We start from the raw sequence: 15,127 nt of genomic DNA, 5'->3' as shown, positions 1-15,127 counted from the left end.
ACACATCCTCGATGAGGATGTTCTTCTCTGTCGTTCTTCACTGGCGGCCGATATATTAGGCAGAGTGTTGCAATTTACTGCAATTCGAGGCCGTGCCGATCGGATGCGGGATCTGCTCCAAAAATAATCCAAGAGAAATGACAACAGTCTCCTCTAGGCTTGGCTCACTGTGTGGGTGCACGAACCACCCCGCTCAGCGGGCAAAATGGGAAATGGAATGTTGATCGGGATCACTGCATAGCAGAGCTGGTGGGCTCGGAGAATTCCATGTTGATAACAGGTATCCGACCCGCTGTCATTGGCAGAGATAAGAACCAAAGGATAGTCAGTCACCTTTCCCTGATAGATGAAGCTTTGTGGCTGGGTAGATCCAATTAGCATATATGCCCCCAGCTGTAAACGATGTCATGTACAGACGCAATTTAGGAGTCTTTGCATGCGTTAAGCTCGTTCGATACCACCAAATGACCGAAAAATTAGAATAATATGCCTTCCATGCGATATCGTAAGTGAACGGGACAATAGACAATATACAATGTCATACCTCTTCAAAAGCTGCGCGGAGAGGTTGATCAACATTCCAGCCAACGGAGTTGACGTAAGTTTATCCGTCAAGCTAGACGGCGTGATCTCCTAGCATTATGTATTAGAGATTCCACTCTTATTATAGACTAGGAGATTTATGTCCATCAAGTCTTCACAAGCCGGATCTTATCATAGCCTGCGGTTACGGTCATCGTGCATTTAGTCTCAATATTTTGTTGATTCGGAAAACGGTTCAAGCATCTTTGTCACGGCCGCAGACGAACTGTACGAGCTGTCTCGCCATGTCTATGACTGATGAGATTCACATTTTATAGGTGATTTGACAAGGAGGTTATCTGCCTGCCCAGGTGTGGACGGTGAGGTCTGAGGTTGGTTTATGTAATCGGGTTATTCCGGGGCGGCCCCGGGAGGTCATCCTGCTTTCCCAGTTTTTAAAAACAGTAACTAAACCAATATCTACAAGTTACTCTATGTATGTTAATGAAATTTCCATAAAGATATATCTCCGTAAGTTATGGCCGGCTCAAAGGGTAAAATACATGTACATCATTTCAGCAATGGATTCGTGATAGGCGTGGGTATTGCATTTTCATTTTCATTATCATTATCATGAACTAAATTGAGCTAGGAGTTCCGGACTGCGACTATTGACCAAATAGAGTTAAAAACCTAAAAGTCCGCCGCGTCCGGCAACTTCTCAGGAGTATCACTTCGGAACTTATTCGTGACCAGGTTCCCGAAGGAAGGCGACCAGTCCACGCGCGGGGATAGACTATCTAATCCCCAGAGCTCAGAAGCAAATTTGAGGATAGAAGTATGCGTGAACTCGTTCCCCTCGCTAGGCTTATGCTGGACCAGCCCCTTGGAAACCCAGGGGGAGATCAAGACTGTAGGGACCCGAATCCCGAGGCGATCAAAGTGGAAAGTGTATTGCTCGCCATCCCGAGCGGTCTCAGTATAGGTCAGACTGTCGCCAGCAGGAACATCAGTGGGAGGTGAAACATGATCAGCAAAACCGCCATGTTCATCCCAGGTCAGAATGAAGAGGGTCTCATTCCACTGCGGCGAATTGCGTACAGCCTCATAGATGCTCTTGACGAAGTTCTCACCCATGTTGATTGGGGACGGAGGATGCATTGACATATAGGAGCAGCACTCGGGGTTAATCCAAGTAAATTGTGGCAGCGACCCAGCTTTGGCATCACTATAGAACTGGGAAATCGGAACCACGTTATCTTTGCCGTTCTTCGCGGTCCAATCATAGAACATGGCATCGGGCAAAAATGCGGGCTTTGACTGGGTCGAGTTCTCGTAGTTCTTCCAAGTGATCCCCTTGTCTGATAGCTGCTCGAAAATGGACTTTTGCGGCAACGCAGATGTGAGAAAGTCGTCGTCATTGTGGCCATGGCCATGTGACGTGCCAGAGGTCAAGTAGGCACGGTTGGGGTTTGTAGGACCCGGGACAGCAGCAAACCACCGATCGAACAAGACAAAGTTCTGAGCGATGGTATTGAAGACGGGTATATGTTCCGGAGTGAAGTAGTTGATCGCCTCGGCTGCCCGGTTTAGGTCGTCCTTTGGGTAAGAGGAACGCTGCTCACTGATGAAACCATCCATGGAGGACTTGGCTCCTGCAAGGGGATGATAGGTGCCAAAGACCTGCATGTTACCACCCGCGATGCTGTGATTGGGGTCGTCCGATGCAATGTTCTTCGCATTGGGGTTGGCGCAGACCTGCTCAGAGGGGGAGGAAACATCGGCCGGATTGCAAAATTGAGGATTCTGGGGACCATCAATGCTGGAATCATAGTCAAGACCACCAGCGAAGTGGTCAAATGACAAATTTTCCTGGACCAAGACCACAATATTTTTGATGTTGCTCATACCCGACGAAGCGGGCATCGCAGCGGCACCCAGACTTAGGGCAACAAAGAGTAGAGAACGCGCCATGTTGGAGATGAAATAGAAAGCTAAAAAGCTAGCCTTAACTTGACGAGTTGACAAGTTTATAAGGCTTTCATTTCATTTTTTTTTAATTTAATTTTATTTCATTTTCAATTTCTTTGAACATCCTGTTAGAAAGTCCTTTCATCGCATGTGGCTGCATGTCACAATTCTGCGCGGGTCACCACGCTGTTATCATGTCGATCAACAGGCCCTGAGACCCCCGCGTCGGGGCATGGGCCACGAGCTCACTGTCATTGGCCAGGAACATTTTTAGTACAAACAACCTTGGGAAAAAAAAAAGGATCAGATGTTCCTAGTTCCTGGTTTTTATGACATCTGATATAATCTTTAGTAACACTATTAGACTGATAGTTGGGAATATTATAACTTGTTTACATGGGTTGTATGTTAGAGTATATCCCCCTATTCCGCATATCATTATCATCCTGATCTGCCAAGCATGATTCATAGTGACACCGGGTGCATTAGATCGGTCTAAATTTCTCTTGGAATAAACCCCTTACTTTCACCTGAAGGTTATTTAAAATCGTAGAATCGTTTCTGGTCACCCCATATTCACTCGCCGCGGTATGGATTTTATGCTTTTGTTCGCTCGAATACTTATAAAACAAAACGATCAGGTAAATCAAAGTATCTTGGCCATCGGTCTTGGCGTGATTAGTCTGTCTTATGACTGTTATACTTCATGTTAAATACTCCTAGCGCGTTGCAGGATCAGTCGGACTACACTATTGCTCCCTTGTTCCCGCGAAAATGTCACATCTCTGGGTCATCTACTCCGTATCTCTAGATCCTATCGCCCGTTTTAACTTGAGTTAATTTGAGGGGTAAAGTCAGCAGGAAGTCGATATGAAGTTCAGACGGTCGCAGGGTAGTTGGGCCGGGTCACCTGGTAAATCTCACGGATGGATGGAGTAAAGGCCAACAACAAACCGACCTTGAACAACGGAAAAAAAAAAAAAAAAGAAAAGGTTCAGTATAAGCACTGAACACTGTTGGCTCCTAACCTTGGCTAGACTTTCCTTTCTCTTGTCACAAAGAGTTATGTGAAATATATATATTGGATCCAAAATAGAAACGGAAACAAGTCACATTTTGTGCAACTCTCAAATACAATAACTGTTCATGAACCCCATACCCAGCCCTTTCTGCCGCAAAAGATGATCCAAAATATCAATCATCATGCTCACAGGTCTACAAACTCGCCGCGAAGCAGCTCATCTTCCTGGATCCGTTCCAGGTACCTAGCCACCTTTGTTGTCAATGTAGAGATATCATACCCGAAAAACTTGTATACCGCCTTGCCCGGCAGACTATGACCAAAGCGTGTCACGCAGATGCCCGCATCTGCGTACCGTTCCCACCCATTTGGCGCGTAGGGCTCAATCACCACAGCTGGTATGCCCCGGTGTCGCTGCAGCGTGTTACGCTTGTAATTGAGTGATTGTTTCTCAAACAGGCGCTGGCAAGGGAAGCTGACGATGCGTGCGGTAATACCTTTCTGCACCTTTAGTTGCTCAGCAACCTCCACTGCAAACGAAAGTTCAGCTCCAACCCCGATTAAAGTGACAGTAGCCGATTCGACTTCGGACAAAACGTATGCGCCGAGGGCTACCCCATCACGACGCGTGTTGGGGAGCTGGGGCAACGTTTGACGAGAGGTAGAAATAATACTTGGTGTCTGCTTGGCGCCAATGGCAGCAATCCATGCACCAGCCGTCTCCTCGCTATCGCCAGGACGGATGTACAAGATATTTGGCATCGCGCGATACAGGTTGGCCAACTCAATAGGCTGGTGGGTCGGTCCATCCTCGCCCATACCAATAGAGTCGTGGGTCGCGACGTGGATAACTTGGAGGTGCTGCAACGCACCCATTCGGACCGCGGGTGCAGCATACAAATAAAACATGAAGAAGGTTGAAGTGACTGGAATGATGGTGTTTGGGGAGTAAGCCGCCAGACCGTTGGAGATGGCAGCCATGGCGTGCTCACGGACACCATAGTGGATATAGCGGCCAGAATAAGTGCCATTGATGCCGCAGGTTGTGCGGAGTTTGGGCTAATGAAGCGGTTAGCAATTTTTCCGGGTCATGCTAACGTCCGTTGTTCTCACTCACGTGCTGGAAGTCAACTTTGCCAGGCCAGCTCATGTTTACGGATGGTGACAGATCCGCGGTACCGACTATGAAAGAGTTGACGTCTTTGGCAATTGGGTTGAATACTAAACCAGACGCCGTCCGGGTGGCAGTGGGTTTATCAGGGAAGCTGGCTGGGATATACTCCTGCCAATTGGCCAGAAGCTCGCCACGCACGCGAGCCATGAACTCGGCCGCTAAACCAGGGTGCTGAACAGCATAGTTGTTTACTAGGTGATCCCACTCTTGAACCCACTGCTCTCCACGCTCAGGAATCCCCTGGAAGAACTGGCGCACAGATTCGCCAATGACAAAGTGCTTCTCCGGGTTGAAGCCGTAAGCAGTCTTCATATCACGAATACACTCGGCGCCAAATGCAGCACCATGGGCAACAGCAGTTCCAGCAACGCTGCTGTCCAGACCGATGACCGTCTTTATATTAAGGAAGGTGGGCTTTTGCTTCGATGAGCGAGCTTGCTCCAACACAAGAACAATAGCCTCGATATCGAAGCAGCCGTCTACCACCTCAATCACGTCCCATCCACAAGCGCGCATCTTTGTGTTCACATCCTCGGTATTGGTAAGGTCAACAGATCCATCACATGTAATCTGGTTGTTGTCGTAGATGAGGGTGAGGTTGTTTAGACGGAAATGTCCGGCCAGCGAGATTGCCTCGAGACCAACACCTTCCTGTAAGCAAGCATCGCCAATCATACACCATGTGTGGTTGTTTACCACATCGAAACCAGGACGGTTGTAGGTAGCAGCGAGATTCTTCGTCGCCATGGCTAGACCTACAGCATTCGCAATACCCTGACCCAACGGTCCGGTTGTTACTTCAATTCCTTCGTGTTCAATCTCCGGATGGCCAGGACATAGTGCATCGACGCGATCTGAGTGGTATGATTTGAGCTGTTCTAAGGTCATGGCTTTGTAGCCTGTAAGATGCAGAAATGTGTATTGGAAGAGGCAGGTGTGGCCTATTGGAGGTTATTTCAGTATACATCAATCTCGAAGACTACATGCAGAACTAACCATTTGACAAGACAAAGCGGTCTCGGTTGAAGAATCCCGGAGTATGGGGTGCATAATGCATAACATATCTCCATAGCGCAATACCGATCGCAGCCATACCGATAGCACCACTAGCACCCAATCAGCTTCTGCCCAAACTGAGATAATGTTGCGACTATCATACCCGGGGTGTCCGCCATTGAATTGCTGGCAGAGGTCTGCAATCAATAGTCGAAAGGTCTTCAATACCAAGTCATGGTCCTTTGACAGCTTGTGGACAGGAGGCATTGCAGAGCTATGGACGCCGTTGACACCATTGCGTTGGGGAGCTTCGACAGCCATTTTAAGTGTCGTACAGAGCCGAGAAATAGGAGATCCAAATGTCCAAAGCTTCAAAGCTGGAGGGGAAGCTCATTGAAATATTGCAAGTGGTGATGCTTAATATTGCCTAATCGGGCGATCACCCCCGGACCCCACCTTGGGGTACATTTGTAGTAAGTTGGCAGTTCCATCCACACCAAAAGAGGTATCTCGAGCCACAACTTACTAGATCAAGTACTCTTTGGGCTCCCACAGCGCCTTTAAAGAATGGAAGTCGCCCACTGTTGTGAAGTTGCACAGAAAACACAAAATGACTCCTGTACCTCTCGATCAGCTAAACAGCCAGCAGGGCGTAAGAACGTCAGTGGGCGATCGCGTTCCCCTCCAAGTCTCCCACTCCAATCCCTCATTGCAGGTGACCGCAGACCACAAGCTCAAGTCTGTCGACACTCCTGTTTACGCCCCCAATCCAGGCGAGGCACTGGTTCATATCAAAGCAACTGGAATTTGCGGGTCAGATATTCACTTCTGGAAGACCGGGCGCATTGGGTCGTTGGTGTTTGAAGGCGACTGCATCATTGGCCATGAAGCCTCGGGCATCGTTCTGCAATGTGGCGAAGGGGTCAACCATTTGAAGCCAGGTAGACACGATTCATTTTTCAGTCTGAAGGGTTTTGAGCTGATAGTTTGCTAGGTGACCGAGTTGCCGTCGAACCTGGCGTTCCCTGCGAACACTGTTTCCTCTGTGACGAAGGACGTTATAACCTGTGCGAGCATGTTCAGTTTGCCGGCGTTTACCCTTATGAAGGTACCATCCAGCGTTACAAGAACCACCCTGCGAAATGGCTGCACAAGCTGCCGGACAACGTCACATTTGCGGAAGGCGCACTTCTCGAGCCACTTTCGGTGGTGATGCACGGCGTCAAGTCGGCTGGTCTTTCGTTGGGCCGTGGTGTAGTTGTATGCGGCGCAGGCCCTATTGGCCTGATCGCCTTAGCCGCAGCTCGTGCCTCGGGCGCACACCCTATCGTGGTGACAGATCTGGAGCCCTCTCGACTAGCCTTTGCGAAAGATTTTGTCCCTTCCTGCATTACCTATGAGGTGGATCGTACAAAGGATTCCAAAGACAATGCAGAGGCCATTCGTGCTCTCTTCGGGTCTGGCGAATATGTTGCTCCGGAAACTATACTCGAGTGTACCGGTGTGGAAAGCAGTGTGTGCACTGCTGCATACACTGTACGGCGGGGAGGCACCGTCATGGTCATTGGTGTAGGGAAAGCGATCATGAACAACTTACCTTTTATGCATATTTCTCTCGCCGAGGTCAGTTGTAATGGTGTCCCTGTATAGTGAACACTTCTTGCTGACTCTGCTAGATTGATCTCCGGTTCATCAATCGCTACCGTGACACCTGGCCTCCAGCGATTGCCTGCCTAAGTGGTGGGATCTTGGAGCTGAAAAAGCTTGTGTCGCATGTGTTCCCTCTTGAAAAGGCTCATGATGCGCTCCATCTTTGTGCTGATACTCGGAACGGTAGTATCAAGGTGTTGGTGGTCGATGAGCAGGAGGCTTCCTTATAGATGTAATAAGAAAGGTTGTTTTCCATCATCGCAAACCTCAGTGCTGCTGGAATTGTTGCTCCATTGAGACAATCTTGGTTAGTGCCGTCTAAAGCAGGAGAATCGCAAACCGAAGCAAATGATGTTCGACAATAAAAGGCTTGATTTGATACTATATACCAATTCAAGCCAGACAGAATCCCCGCACCAACTCCCACTTTGACCATTGTATTCCCTCAAAATGATGGCTGGCAAAATATTGACTCGATAACGGGAATTGGGTCCTTGGAAGAGTGCTCGCCTGGGCTCAAGAACGTGTTGTGCCCGGTGCAGTCAGGGCCGCTGTACTACGGTTAGTGAGAGTCCACTTGCTTGATTGGCACCGGACTTACGTGAAAAGACGACATGGCTTTTTCAATGACACAGTAAGAATATCTCTGTGACTCGTTAGTCTCGGCTGAAGCATGGTGGCTGGAAATCAATCTCACTCTTCCTCGATCGGATGGCAATCATTCAATGGCACATCAATACCACGGCTCTTGTCTGCTGTTTCAATACCCACCTGCATGGCCCTGTTAGCAATAATACGTGAACTAAAGGAAGAACATGCGCACAATTGTTCTTTTGGGGTTCTTCGCTGCCGACACAGAGAGAAGCATCAAGCTTAGAAGCGACAGCTGTTTGAGACCGTACATGACGCAGATGACAAGCAGAGGTCCAACAATAGTAGATCTGAGGGTATAGGATACTCGACAGTGCCTGGAAGTATAATGCAGAAGGTCGACGACTCTTCCTGCAAGGAGATGCCATCTGTCTTTTCCCTTTTATCCCTTGCGTCTGTTTCTTCTGCAAGTGCCAGGGGTTACGGCCAACTGCACTGCAAGATGACACCCCTTTTTTTGCAATGATCTCCCCTGTCCATAAGTCTGGAGTACTCCATAGCGAGGATCAGAATGTGACTGCTGTTTGAGCTGTACGGAGTACATCGTAGGTTGTGATCGAGAAGCAGTGTCGATCTATCAGTATTCTTAGATCTTGAGGAAAACTGGATGGATTGTATAGATATTCAGAGAATAGAGTTAATATTGCAAGCGACATGGGTTAATTAATAAAGGCTTGTCAAAAGACATCTGAAGTGTCCGAGGAGTGTCCGAGCAATGTCCAAGGAGAAGTGGAAGTAGCCGATGTCTCCCGAGTACCTCAATCTCTCCCCACTTCAACTTCAACTGGATGTTTTCTCTTTGCATTTCCTCGACTACGCTCGTATTCACAGTCCAACACAGACTTCATGATTCGATGACTCGATTCAATTCCCTGTGAACTGGGAAAGCCTTCACATGTCTCTATTCACGCGATGAACGACTGGGCCCAACCCGACGCGACTCCATCCAATTCTACCGATGCTGCATTTGCTTCTCCATTGGGCGCTACCAGCTGGAGCGATGGATTCGCCCATGATCCAGGCTTCTTAGCATCCCAGGAGGAGCTACGAGGCATGCTTTTCAATATCGCGCAGTCTGCAGCTCCGACCCGTTCACCGAGCCCAAATACCCAGGAACAAGATGCCACACAATTGCGCGACAGGGAGCAGACACCAACGCGTCCTGTGCTGTCAAATATCCGTCGCATTGAGTACTTGAAGAATTATGTTGGGCAGGTGGCACCATGGGTAAGTGACATTGCTTGTGATGTTCTCCGTAATCGCTGATCCCCGACCGCAGCTAGATATGTTCGATTCGCAATGTACGTTTCGAGTGCAGATTCCCGCATTGGCCCGATCATACCCCGCCCTGCTGAATGCGATCCTCGCGATATCCGCCCGACAAATGGAAAGGAAGGAGGGGATTCAAGACTCATTTGACAGCCTGGAGCTTTACCAGGAAGCGATTCGCCTGCTGAGCCCACTGCTGCAAATGCGCGATCCTAAAGTTGTTGCCGCCTGTGTACTGCTCTGCTGTCTTGAGATGATGTCTGCGCGCGCGCAAGATTGGCACCGTCATTTGGAGGGGTGTGCAGCACTTTTTGACACATTCGAAATGAATGGGTTCAGCAGCGGCCTTCTACAAGCAGTGTTTTGGTGCTACGCACGCATGGGTTAGTGTCCATATTGATGGTCAAATGACAAAGGGATATCACTGATTCAGAATGACTAGACTTATGTGGTGCGTTGATCTCTGATGGGACACAGAGCACTCTTCTTCGGCCTAGCAAATGGCTCGCACCTGGATGTCATGAAGATGATGCTGCACAGCTCTTCGAATCTGCGCAGTCCCCGGACATGCACGCCAACTACGCCGTATACCTCTGCGCAAAATCATGCGAGCTGGTGGCTGATCGTACTCATTTTGTGGAGCTAGCCGTTCAGAATGACTGCGCCGGAGAGGCCTTCAATCGCCGTTGGCTGCGAGTCTGGAACGATTTGCAGCACTGGCTTGACAACCGACCACCGGAGCTATTACCAATCCACACAACAAGAACCAAACCATTCCCCCATATCCTTTTTCTACATTGGGCGGCTATATCCTCGAACCAACTATACCACACGGCATGCATTTTGCTGCTCAACTTAATGCCCAAATTCATCAAGCCGCAGCCAACACCTGCAACGTCTGCACTGTGGCATGCGAGGCGCATTTGTGGAATTTCGCTCGCCAATCCGCATCACGGATGCTTGAACAACGCCATCCAGCCACTATGGATTGCGGGACGGCTGTTCAGCCATGTATCTGAACACGCGATTATAATAGACCTGATTCGCCATATTGAAGCCGAGACTGGATGGGGTGCTTGCTGGCGCATCCGCGATCTGGAACTAGCCTGGGGATATCAGGTCTCACGCTCAGACCGGACTATTAATAGACAGCGGTTTCCTTTGACAAGGTGACCATCGGTCTCAACTTGAATGATCTCAGCAAAGAAAAACTTTTACTATGTCTCATCAAGGAGGCACCACTCGCCTCGCAGGCTGTGCAAGCAGTTGTTTGTGTTCCATCCTGTCACTGTACGGATCCGGTCGAATCCACGCACAACTTCATGTTGTTGCGATTCGTGTGTCATCCGACGAGCCGCCAGCAGAAATGATGCCAAGAGACATGGATCCCAGCACTCCCGACGATCATTGTGGAGAGCAATACTGCATATCCGCTGCGCATGCCACAGCGGCGACATGGCAACGGAGTGGAAGTCGGCGATGCGTGCGGTGCGAGGCCGATTATGTAGTGAGAGAAACATAGCCGTGTGGTATAGCTGGTTCCCAAACAAGCCTGCTCCATTGGCAAAGAGAATAACCGGGAAACTTCTTTCTGGCCCAGCTAACTGATCATCCATCTCTAATTCCAGCATGGGCTGAAATTCCCGTGGACGCTCACGATACCATTGTTGCAGTTCTTCTATCAACTGAACCCATATATGGAGGGGGGTCGATCAGGACAAACCTCTTCGTTGTGCACAAATTGGATCGCTCTCGCGCAGAGCCATAGAGGGCGGTATGCGTAGAAGAAAACCATCTCAAATGGATCAGCCACAAGATCTACCTGTGTGGAATATGGGAATGACGGAGGAATCTGCATGCGCATGTCGCCATCGGTCACTAACGCTGTCGCAAGATCTGTGGTGCACGAACAAGTCAGCCAATAGTGATCAAAGCTATATATGCTGTTTTGGAATTCATACCAAGCCTAAAAAAGAGCCAATAAATCGCGGAATTAAGATCTCTGCCCACCGCCTGGGAACTCAGGGCCCTCATAAGGTCATGATCGCACTGTCTTTCAGGGTTCCACGTAGCAGTGATATTCGAGATACAGTCTTTCACTTGATCTATAACTCGTGGCAGTGCGACATATGTAATGTCTACCTGCATATCCGAGTCTGCGTGCCCAATGGACGTCTTTCTGCCCTCTCCCGGTGGCTTTTCTGGATGAAGCTGGTGGAAAGAAGTCTCGGACAGACTAAGAATGGACTTCCAGATAGGCGACGAGATCATCGCTAACTGAAGTCCTTGGAGTCCAAATGATTGACCAAGATCACATATGTCCAACTACTATAATCAGCACTGTGCAATCCGTGGTGGGTGGTTTCAAAAATCTCACCCAAGAGGCGACCTCATAACGATAATGCCGTAGCAAGGCTTGTGTTTCAGTGGGTGAAAGTGTCTCGATATTCGATTTAGGTGGTTGTTGTATACTGTGCAGGTTGGAAGGTAATTGATGCGACAAATTCGAAGGTATCACTAGAGTCTTCAAGATGACTCTCCTTGGTGATGGAACTTCTAGGTCCGATAGCCCCAGATTGGGTTCATTCATACCGAGAGCTAACAATCCTGCAACCGCCGATTCATCATTGTCATTGAGTATCGTGTAATTCCGTTCATCCACGGCATGGGGGGCTGGCTCTGGCCAGAATGGCACATCTTCATCTCTGGCATCGCTAAGTGTATTGGGGTCGGCTTGTTGTGGCTGTGATACAAAATTGTCCAGTGGATGATCCTTAGTTCGGTTGAAATTTTTTGAGGTCTCTTCAGTGACGAACTATATATGTATGGATCAGGTCTCTGCCTAGTGATTGTCACCGGAAAACCTACCCGAATCGCTTCATAACTAGCAGATTGTGTCTCGACTTCTAATGCTTGGACAGTGCGTGCATTTTTCTCCAAAAAGGTCAATTGGGCACCATATTGGCATTGGAAGTTCCGGTCAATGCAGTTCCGACATCGTGGTTTGCCTTCATCGCCTGCATACATGTACCTGTTAGCCTTGAACGTTCCACAGATCTAGAAACACATACATTTTCGCCGACGAACTCGACAGCGCATGCATCCAGTGCGACATCGGGTCAGTCGAGTTTGTTTTTGACGCTTCATGGCAGCATATTAAAGGCCCCAGGCCTGGTGAGGGGGGAGCTAGTGGGTTTCGAATCGGGAAGGTGCCAAGTCTCCAAATTAGGAAGGCGCAAGCACCACCGGGCATCACCTGACTATCACATGATTTGCTTTGTAATCATATTTACGGCCGTCCGCGGGTCCACGGGTCCACGGGTCCACGGGTCCACCTCATACAGGAACTTGTTGACAAGAAGCAGCTTTTGACATTCAATAATATATCAAGTTGCAGGCTACCTAGGTAGGGAATCATTAGGCTGAATAATCAACATTTGGTGGTAACTACAGCTTCTTCACTTTCAAACCTCGACTCTTCTTCCACTCATCCACGATTCCAGCATACACCGAAGGCCCATACACCCCGGTCAGCTCAGTGTAGAAACCACCCCCAAGTCGGTGGGGATTCAGTCCCAAATCGCGCAGGAGCATGTCATTATACTAATGAAATGGTTAGACTACGATATGCTGTGATTTCGCGCAACAAACATACCTGAATGGCCTCAACTTCAAGGCCAGTTCCCGTCAATGAACCCAAGATCACATCCTCCGAGATAGCATTCTCCATAGTCTCCAGCGAAAGATTTCCAAGCGAGAGAGCTTGGTCTGGGATTGACTTAATGTTCAATGGGGAGTCGAGCCCTCCTGTTAAAAACGCCGCCACCCAAAGAGCTTGAACCTCTGCAACAACAGCAATAGTTGATGATAAAATAACCCCGAGCGTTGCAAAGGAGCGGTCGCCTCGTGCGACTAATTCAGGTGCAACCATACGGCGGAATAGGCGATATGGCACCAGCTTGTGAGACTCGGCCCATGAGGGAGGACCCCGGTCTGTGAGAGCACATCTCGTCGCATTTAAAGTCTTCCTGACCATGACATCCGAACGTCGATCTAGATCGACCCAGTGTTTTATGCGGTCATTTATGGTTGATTCGAGTGGCCCCTTGATTCTCTCTGGTGTTTCCGCTGGAATTTCACGATTCCCGTGAATATCCTCACCCTCCGAGTCCACCAGGGCTGATAGCCCCAGTTCTAGACGGAGACTTACAGGTTCAAACCGAATCGGGACTATTGGCTTAAATCCGGTCGCGTGGATTACCAGATCAACTTCATCAATACAACTGCTGTCTGCCAAGCGCACCAAAGCTTTTGTGGATGAATCCCTGGATTTCTCCGGCCCGGTAGAGACGATATCCGTGATGGCTGATCGGTAAACGTTGACATTGGGCAATCTAATTGTTTCCCAGAGGTCTCCTTGGTTTGCGATACCAATACCTGATGCGCACGAGACAACACTGGAAATAATCAGTCACCGAGTATTACAAATGCCCTCTCATTGGACTTACCTGTTCTCTGGGCGAAGCTTTTCCATCTTTGGATCTGAATCATATTGCGCCGTGTCCTCCAAGCTTTGGTCAATCGATCGCCAGAGCCAACGAATCCACCATCGGCCCACTGGGTTGCCATGGAATAGCCGCGCTAGCCATGAGCCCTCCCAGTGAAGACCCCTGGGCCCGAAAGACAAACGTTTTGGAGTCTCGTAGCAGCACGGGGTGAGATGGGTGAGTAGTCGGCTGCTGGCAGCCTTATCGCTTGCAACGGTGTCGCCATTTGGGAGAGTAGACATTGGCGGTACCATCCACGCGGGCCCTACACCTCGATCACGGATAATCCAGTGTACTTGGACAGGATTTTCCTGTGTAGACTTAAGGTGCAACTTTGAGTCGTTGCGATGTAAAGTCGCAAAGAAATGCACCAGATCAAAGGATGATTTTGCACCACCATAAATTGCAACCGATCGCAGTTGTGGGTAAGGGGAATCCTTGACTGGAATGTGAACAGCCCCGGGCTCAGGTGCTTTCAGTGGCTGATATCCCAAGTGTTCTCGAGCCCAGTCTCCAACATATTTGGCATGGATAACTGGAACAGGATTATCGGAGGTCATTGATGACCCTTTTGTGTTGGGCATATTTGGTACCGAGGTCAGTCCTGTAGCCAAGACCAACTTGTCGCAGACAATGGTGATGCGCTGACCCGGGGACGTGGATACACTGATATTGAGCTTCCACTCTTTGCTTTCTAGACGGCTGATATCGTTGACCTAGAGATCATTCAGAAATCCCGCAATCGTAGAACCGAGAGTATCTTACCGTCCAGTTCAATCGTATGTGTTTTTTAAGCTGCCATTTCTCAACCCATACACGAAGATAGCGGTTGATCTTCCAGCCTGCAATGAACTGACTTTGTGTGTCATCCGCATGTTCCTCTGGAACAACGTCCGAAAGAGGCAGGTCACTGAATTCATAAAGTCCATATGAGTTCTGGCTCAACAAGTTTGGGTACAGGCGCTCCTCAGCCCAAGTACCCCCAATATCCGAGGCAGAGTCAATCACGAGAAGGCGACTTTCCGATGGGGCCGTTGGGGAAGCATCGATGTTCTCTGTAAAACAGGCAGGAATTTCAGCGATTTCATCGGTACCTTTGGCTGTGCTTTCACTGTCGTATTTCCCGACAAGTTGTAGATACGTCTTGGCTGCGATGAGACCGTAAAGACCTAAACAAGTTAGCTAACGTCCATTTTGATCGTCAAGTGCTACCAACCTGCTCCGACGATTACGACTCGTTCCATGACTGAAATTATTGAACGAGAGAGAAGAAAGGGGAAGAAAAAACAAGACGGAGTTTTTAATAAAAAGGTGTACAATGAAAGA

General features: G+C 49.0%; 7 protein-coding genes across 7 annotated transcripts; 2 read left to right on the top strand and 5 right to left on the bottom strand.

Annotated features, from left to right (window-relative positions):
- Positions 1 to 1,215: 1,215 nt before the first annotated feature.
- Positions 1,216 to 2,496, bottom strand: N7471_012969 (putative phosphatidylglycerol specific phospholipase; the record flags this gene model as incomplete). Its single annotated transcript, XM_057285688.1, has 1 exon — positions 1,216 to 2,496. The coding sequence occupies one exon, from the start codon at positions 2,494 to 2,496 to the stop codon at positions 1,216 to 1,218; it is 1,281 nt and encodes a 426-aa protein (XP_057131954.1).
- Positions 2,497 to 3,700: 1,204 nt separating this feature from the next.
- N7471_012968 (transketolase family protein) lies at positions 3,701 to 6,005 on the bottom strand (the record flags this gene model as incomplete). Its single annotated transcript, XM_057285687.1, has 4 exons — positions 3,701 to 4,573; positions 4,632 to 5,629; positions 5,685 to 5,794; positions 5,848 to 6,005. The coding sequence occupies 4 exons, from the start codon at positions 6,003 to 6,005 to the stop codon at positions 3,701 to 3,703; spliced, it is 2,139 nt and encodes a 712-aa protein (XP_057131953.1).
- A 289-nt stretch (positions 6,006 to 6,294) lies between these two features.
- N7471_012967 (NAD(P)-dependent alcohol dehydrogenase) lies at positions 6,295 to 7,564 on the top strand (the record flags this gene model as incomplete). Its single annotated transcript, XM_057285686.1, has 3 exons — positions 6,295 to 6,625; positions 6,679 to 7,307; positions 7,361 to 7,564. 3 exons carry the CDS (start codon positions 6,295 to 6,297, stop codon positions 7,562 to 7,564), a joined length of 1,164 nt encoding a protein of 387 aa, XP_057131952.1.
- Positions 7,565 to 7,721: 157 nt separating this feature from the next.
- N7471_012966 (uncharacterized protein) lies at positions 7,722 to 8,761 on the bottom strand. The gene is made up of 4 exons (XM_057285685.1): positions 8,158 to 8,761; positions 8,032 to 8,105; positions 7,936 to 7,980; positions 7,722 to 7,885 (listed from the first exon to the last, which is right to left on the bottom strand). The coding sequence occupies exons 1-4, from the start codon at positions 8,236 to 8,238 to the stop codon at positions 7,780 to 7,782; spliced, it is 306 nt and encodes a 101-aa protein (XP_057131951.1). The 5' UTR covers positions 8,239 to 8,761; the 3' UTR covers positions 7,722 to 7,779.
- A 136-nt stretch (positions 8,762 to 8,897) lies between these two features.
- On the top strand, positions 8,898 to 10,427 carry N7471_012965 (uncharacterized protein; the record flags this gene model as incomplete). Its single annotated transcript, XM_057285684.1, has 3 exons — positions 8,898 to 9,212; positions 9,265 to 9,637; positions 9,697 to 10,427. The coding sequence occupies 3 exons, from the start codon at positions 8,898 to 8,900 to the stop codon at positions 10,425 to 10,427; spliced, it is 1,419 nt and encodes a 472-aa protein (XP_057131950.1).
- Positions 10,428 to 10,471: 44 nt separating this feature from the next.
- On the bottom strand, positions 10,472 to 12,401 carry N7471_012964 (Zn(II)2Cys6 transcription factor domain-containing protein; the record flags this gene model as incomplete). The annotated part of the gene is made up of 6 exons (XM_057285683.1): positions 10,472 to 10,888; positions 10,978 to 11,150; positions 11,216 to 11,579; positions 11,632 to 12,069; positions 12,123 to 12,271; positions 12,326 to 12,401. 6 exons carry the CDS (start codon positions 12,399 to 12,401, stop codon positions 10,472 to 10,474), a joined length of 1,617 nt encoding a protein of 538 aa, XP_057131949.1.
- Positions 12,402 to 12,701: 300 nt separating this feature from the next.
- N7471_012963 (uncharacterized protein) lies at positions 12,702 to 15,045 on the bottom strand (the record flags this gene model as incomplete). The annotated part of the gene is made up of 5 exons (XM_057285682.1): positions 12,702 to 12,857; positions 12,910 to 13,711; positions 13,763 to 14,517; positions 14,567 to 14,970; positions 15,018 to 15,045. The coding sequence occupies 5 exons, from the start codon at positions 15,043 to 15,045 to the stop codon at positions 12,702 to 12,704; spliced, it is 2,145 nt and encodes a 714-aa protein (XP_057131948.1).
- Between the last annotated feature and the right edge of the window lie 82 nt (positions 15,046 to 15,127).

Source organism: Penicillium samsonianum (genome assembly GCF_028829775.1).
Source record: "Penicillium samsonianum strain IBT 33392 chromosome Unknown utg000007l_segment0_segment0, whole genome shotgun sequence".
Classification (NCBI taxonomy): Eukaryota; Fungi; Ascomycota; class Eurotiomycetes; order Eurotiales; family Aspergillaceae; genus Penicillium; species Penicillium samsonianum.
Note: the sequence above shows the minus strand (reverse complement) of the source record. Positions and strands in the feature narration are given on the sequence as shown.

Excerpts from the sequence above, each read along its gene's own strand:
- N7471_012966 (XM_057285685.1), bottom strand. The coding sequence starts at position 8,238 with ATGTACGGTCTCAAACAGCTGTCGCTTCTAAGCTTGATGCTTCTCTCT. Across the intron at positions 8,106-8,157 it reads AGAACCCCAAAAGAACAATT|GTGGGTATTGAAACAGCAGA; the intron begins GTGCGCATGTTC and ends AGGGCCATGCAG. Across the intron at positions 7,886-7,935 it reads AAGCCATGTCGTCTTTTCAC|CGGCCCTGACTGCACCGGGC; the intron begins GTAAGTCCGGTG and ends ACCGTAGTACAG.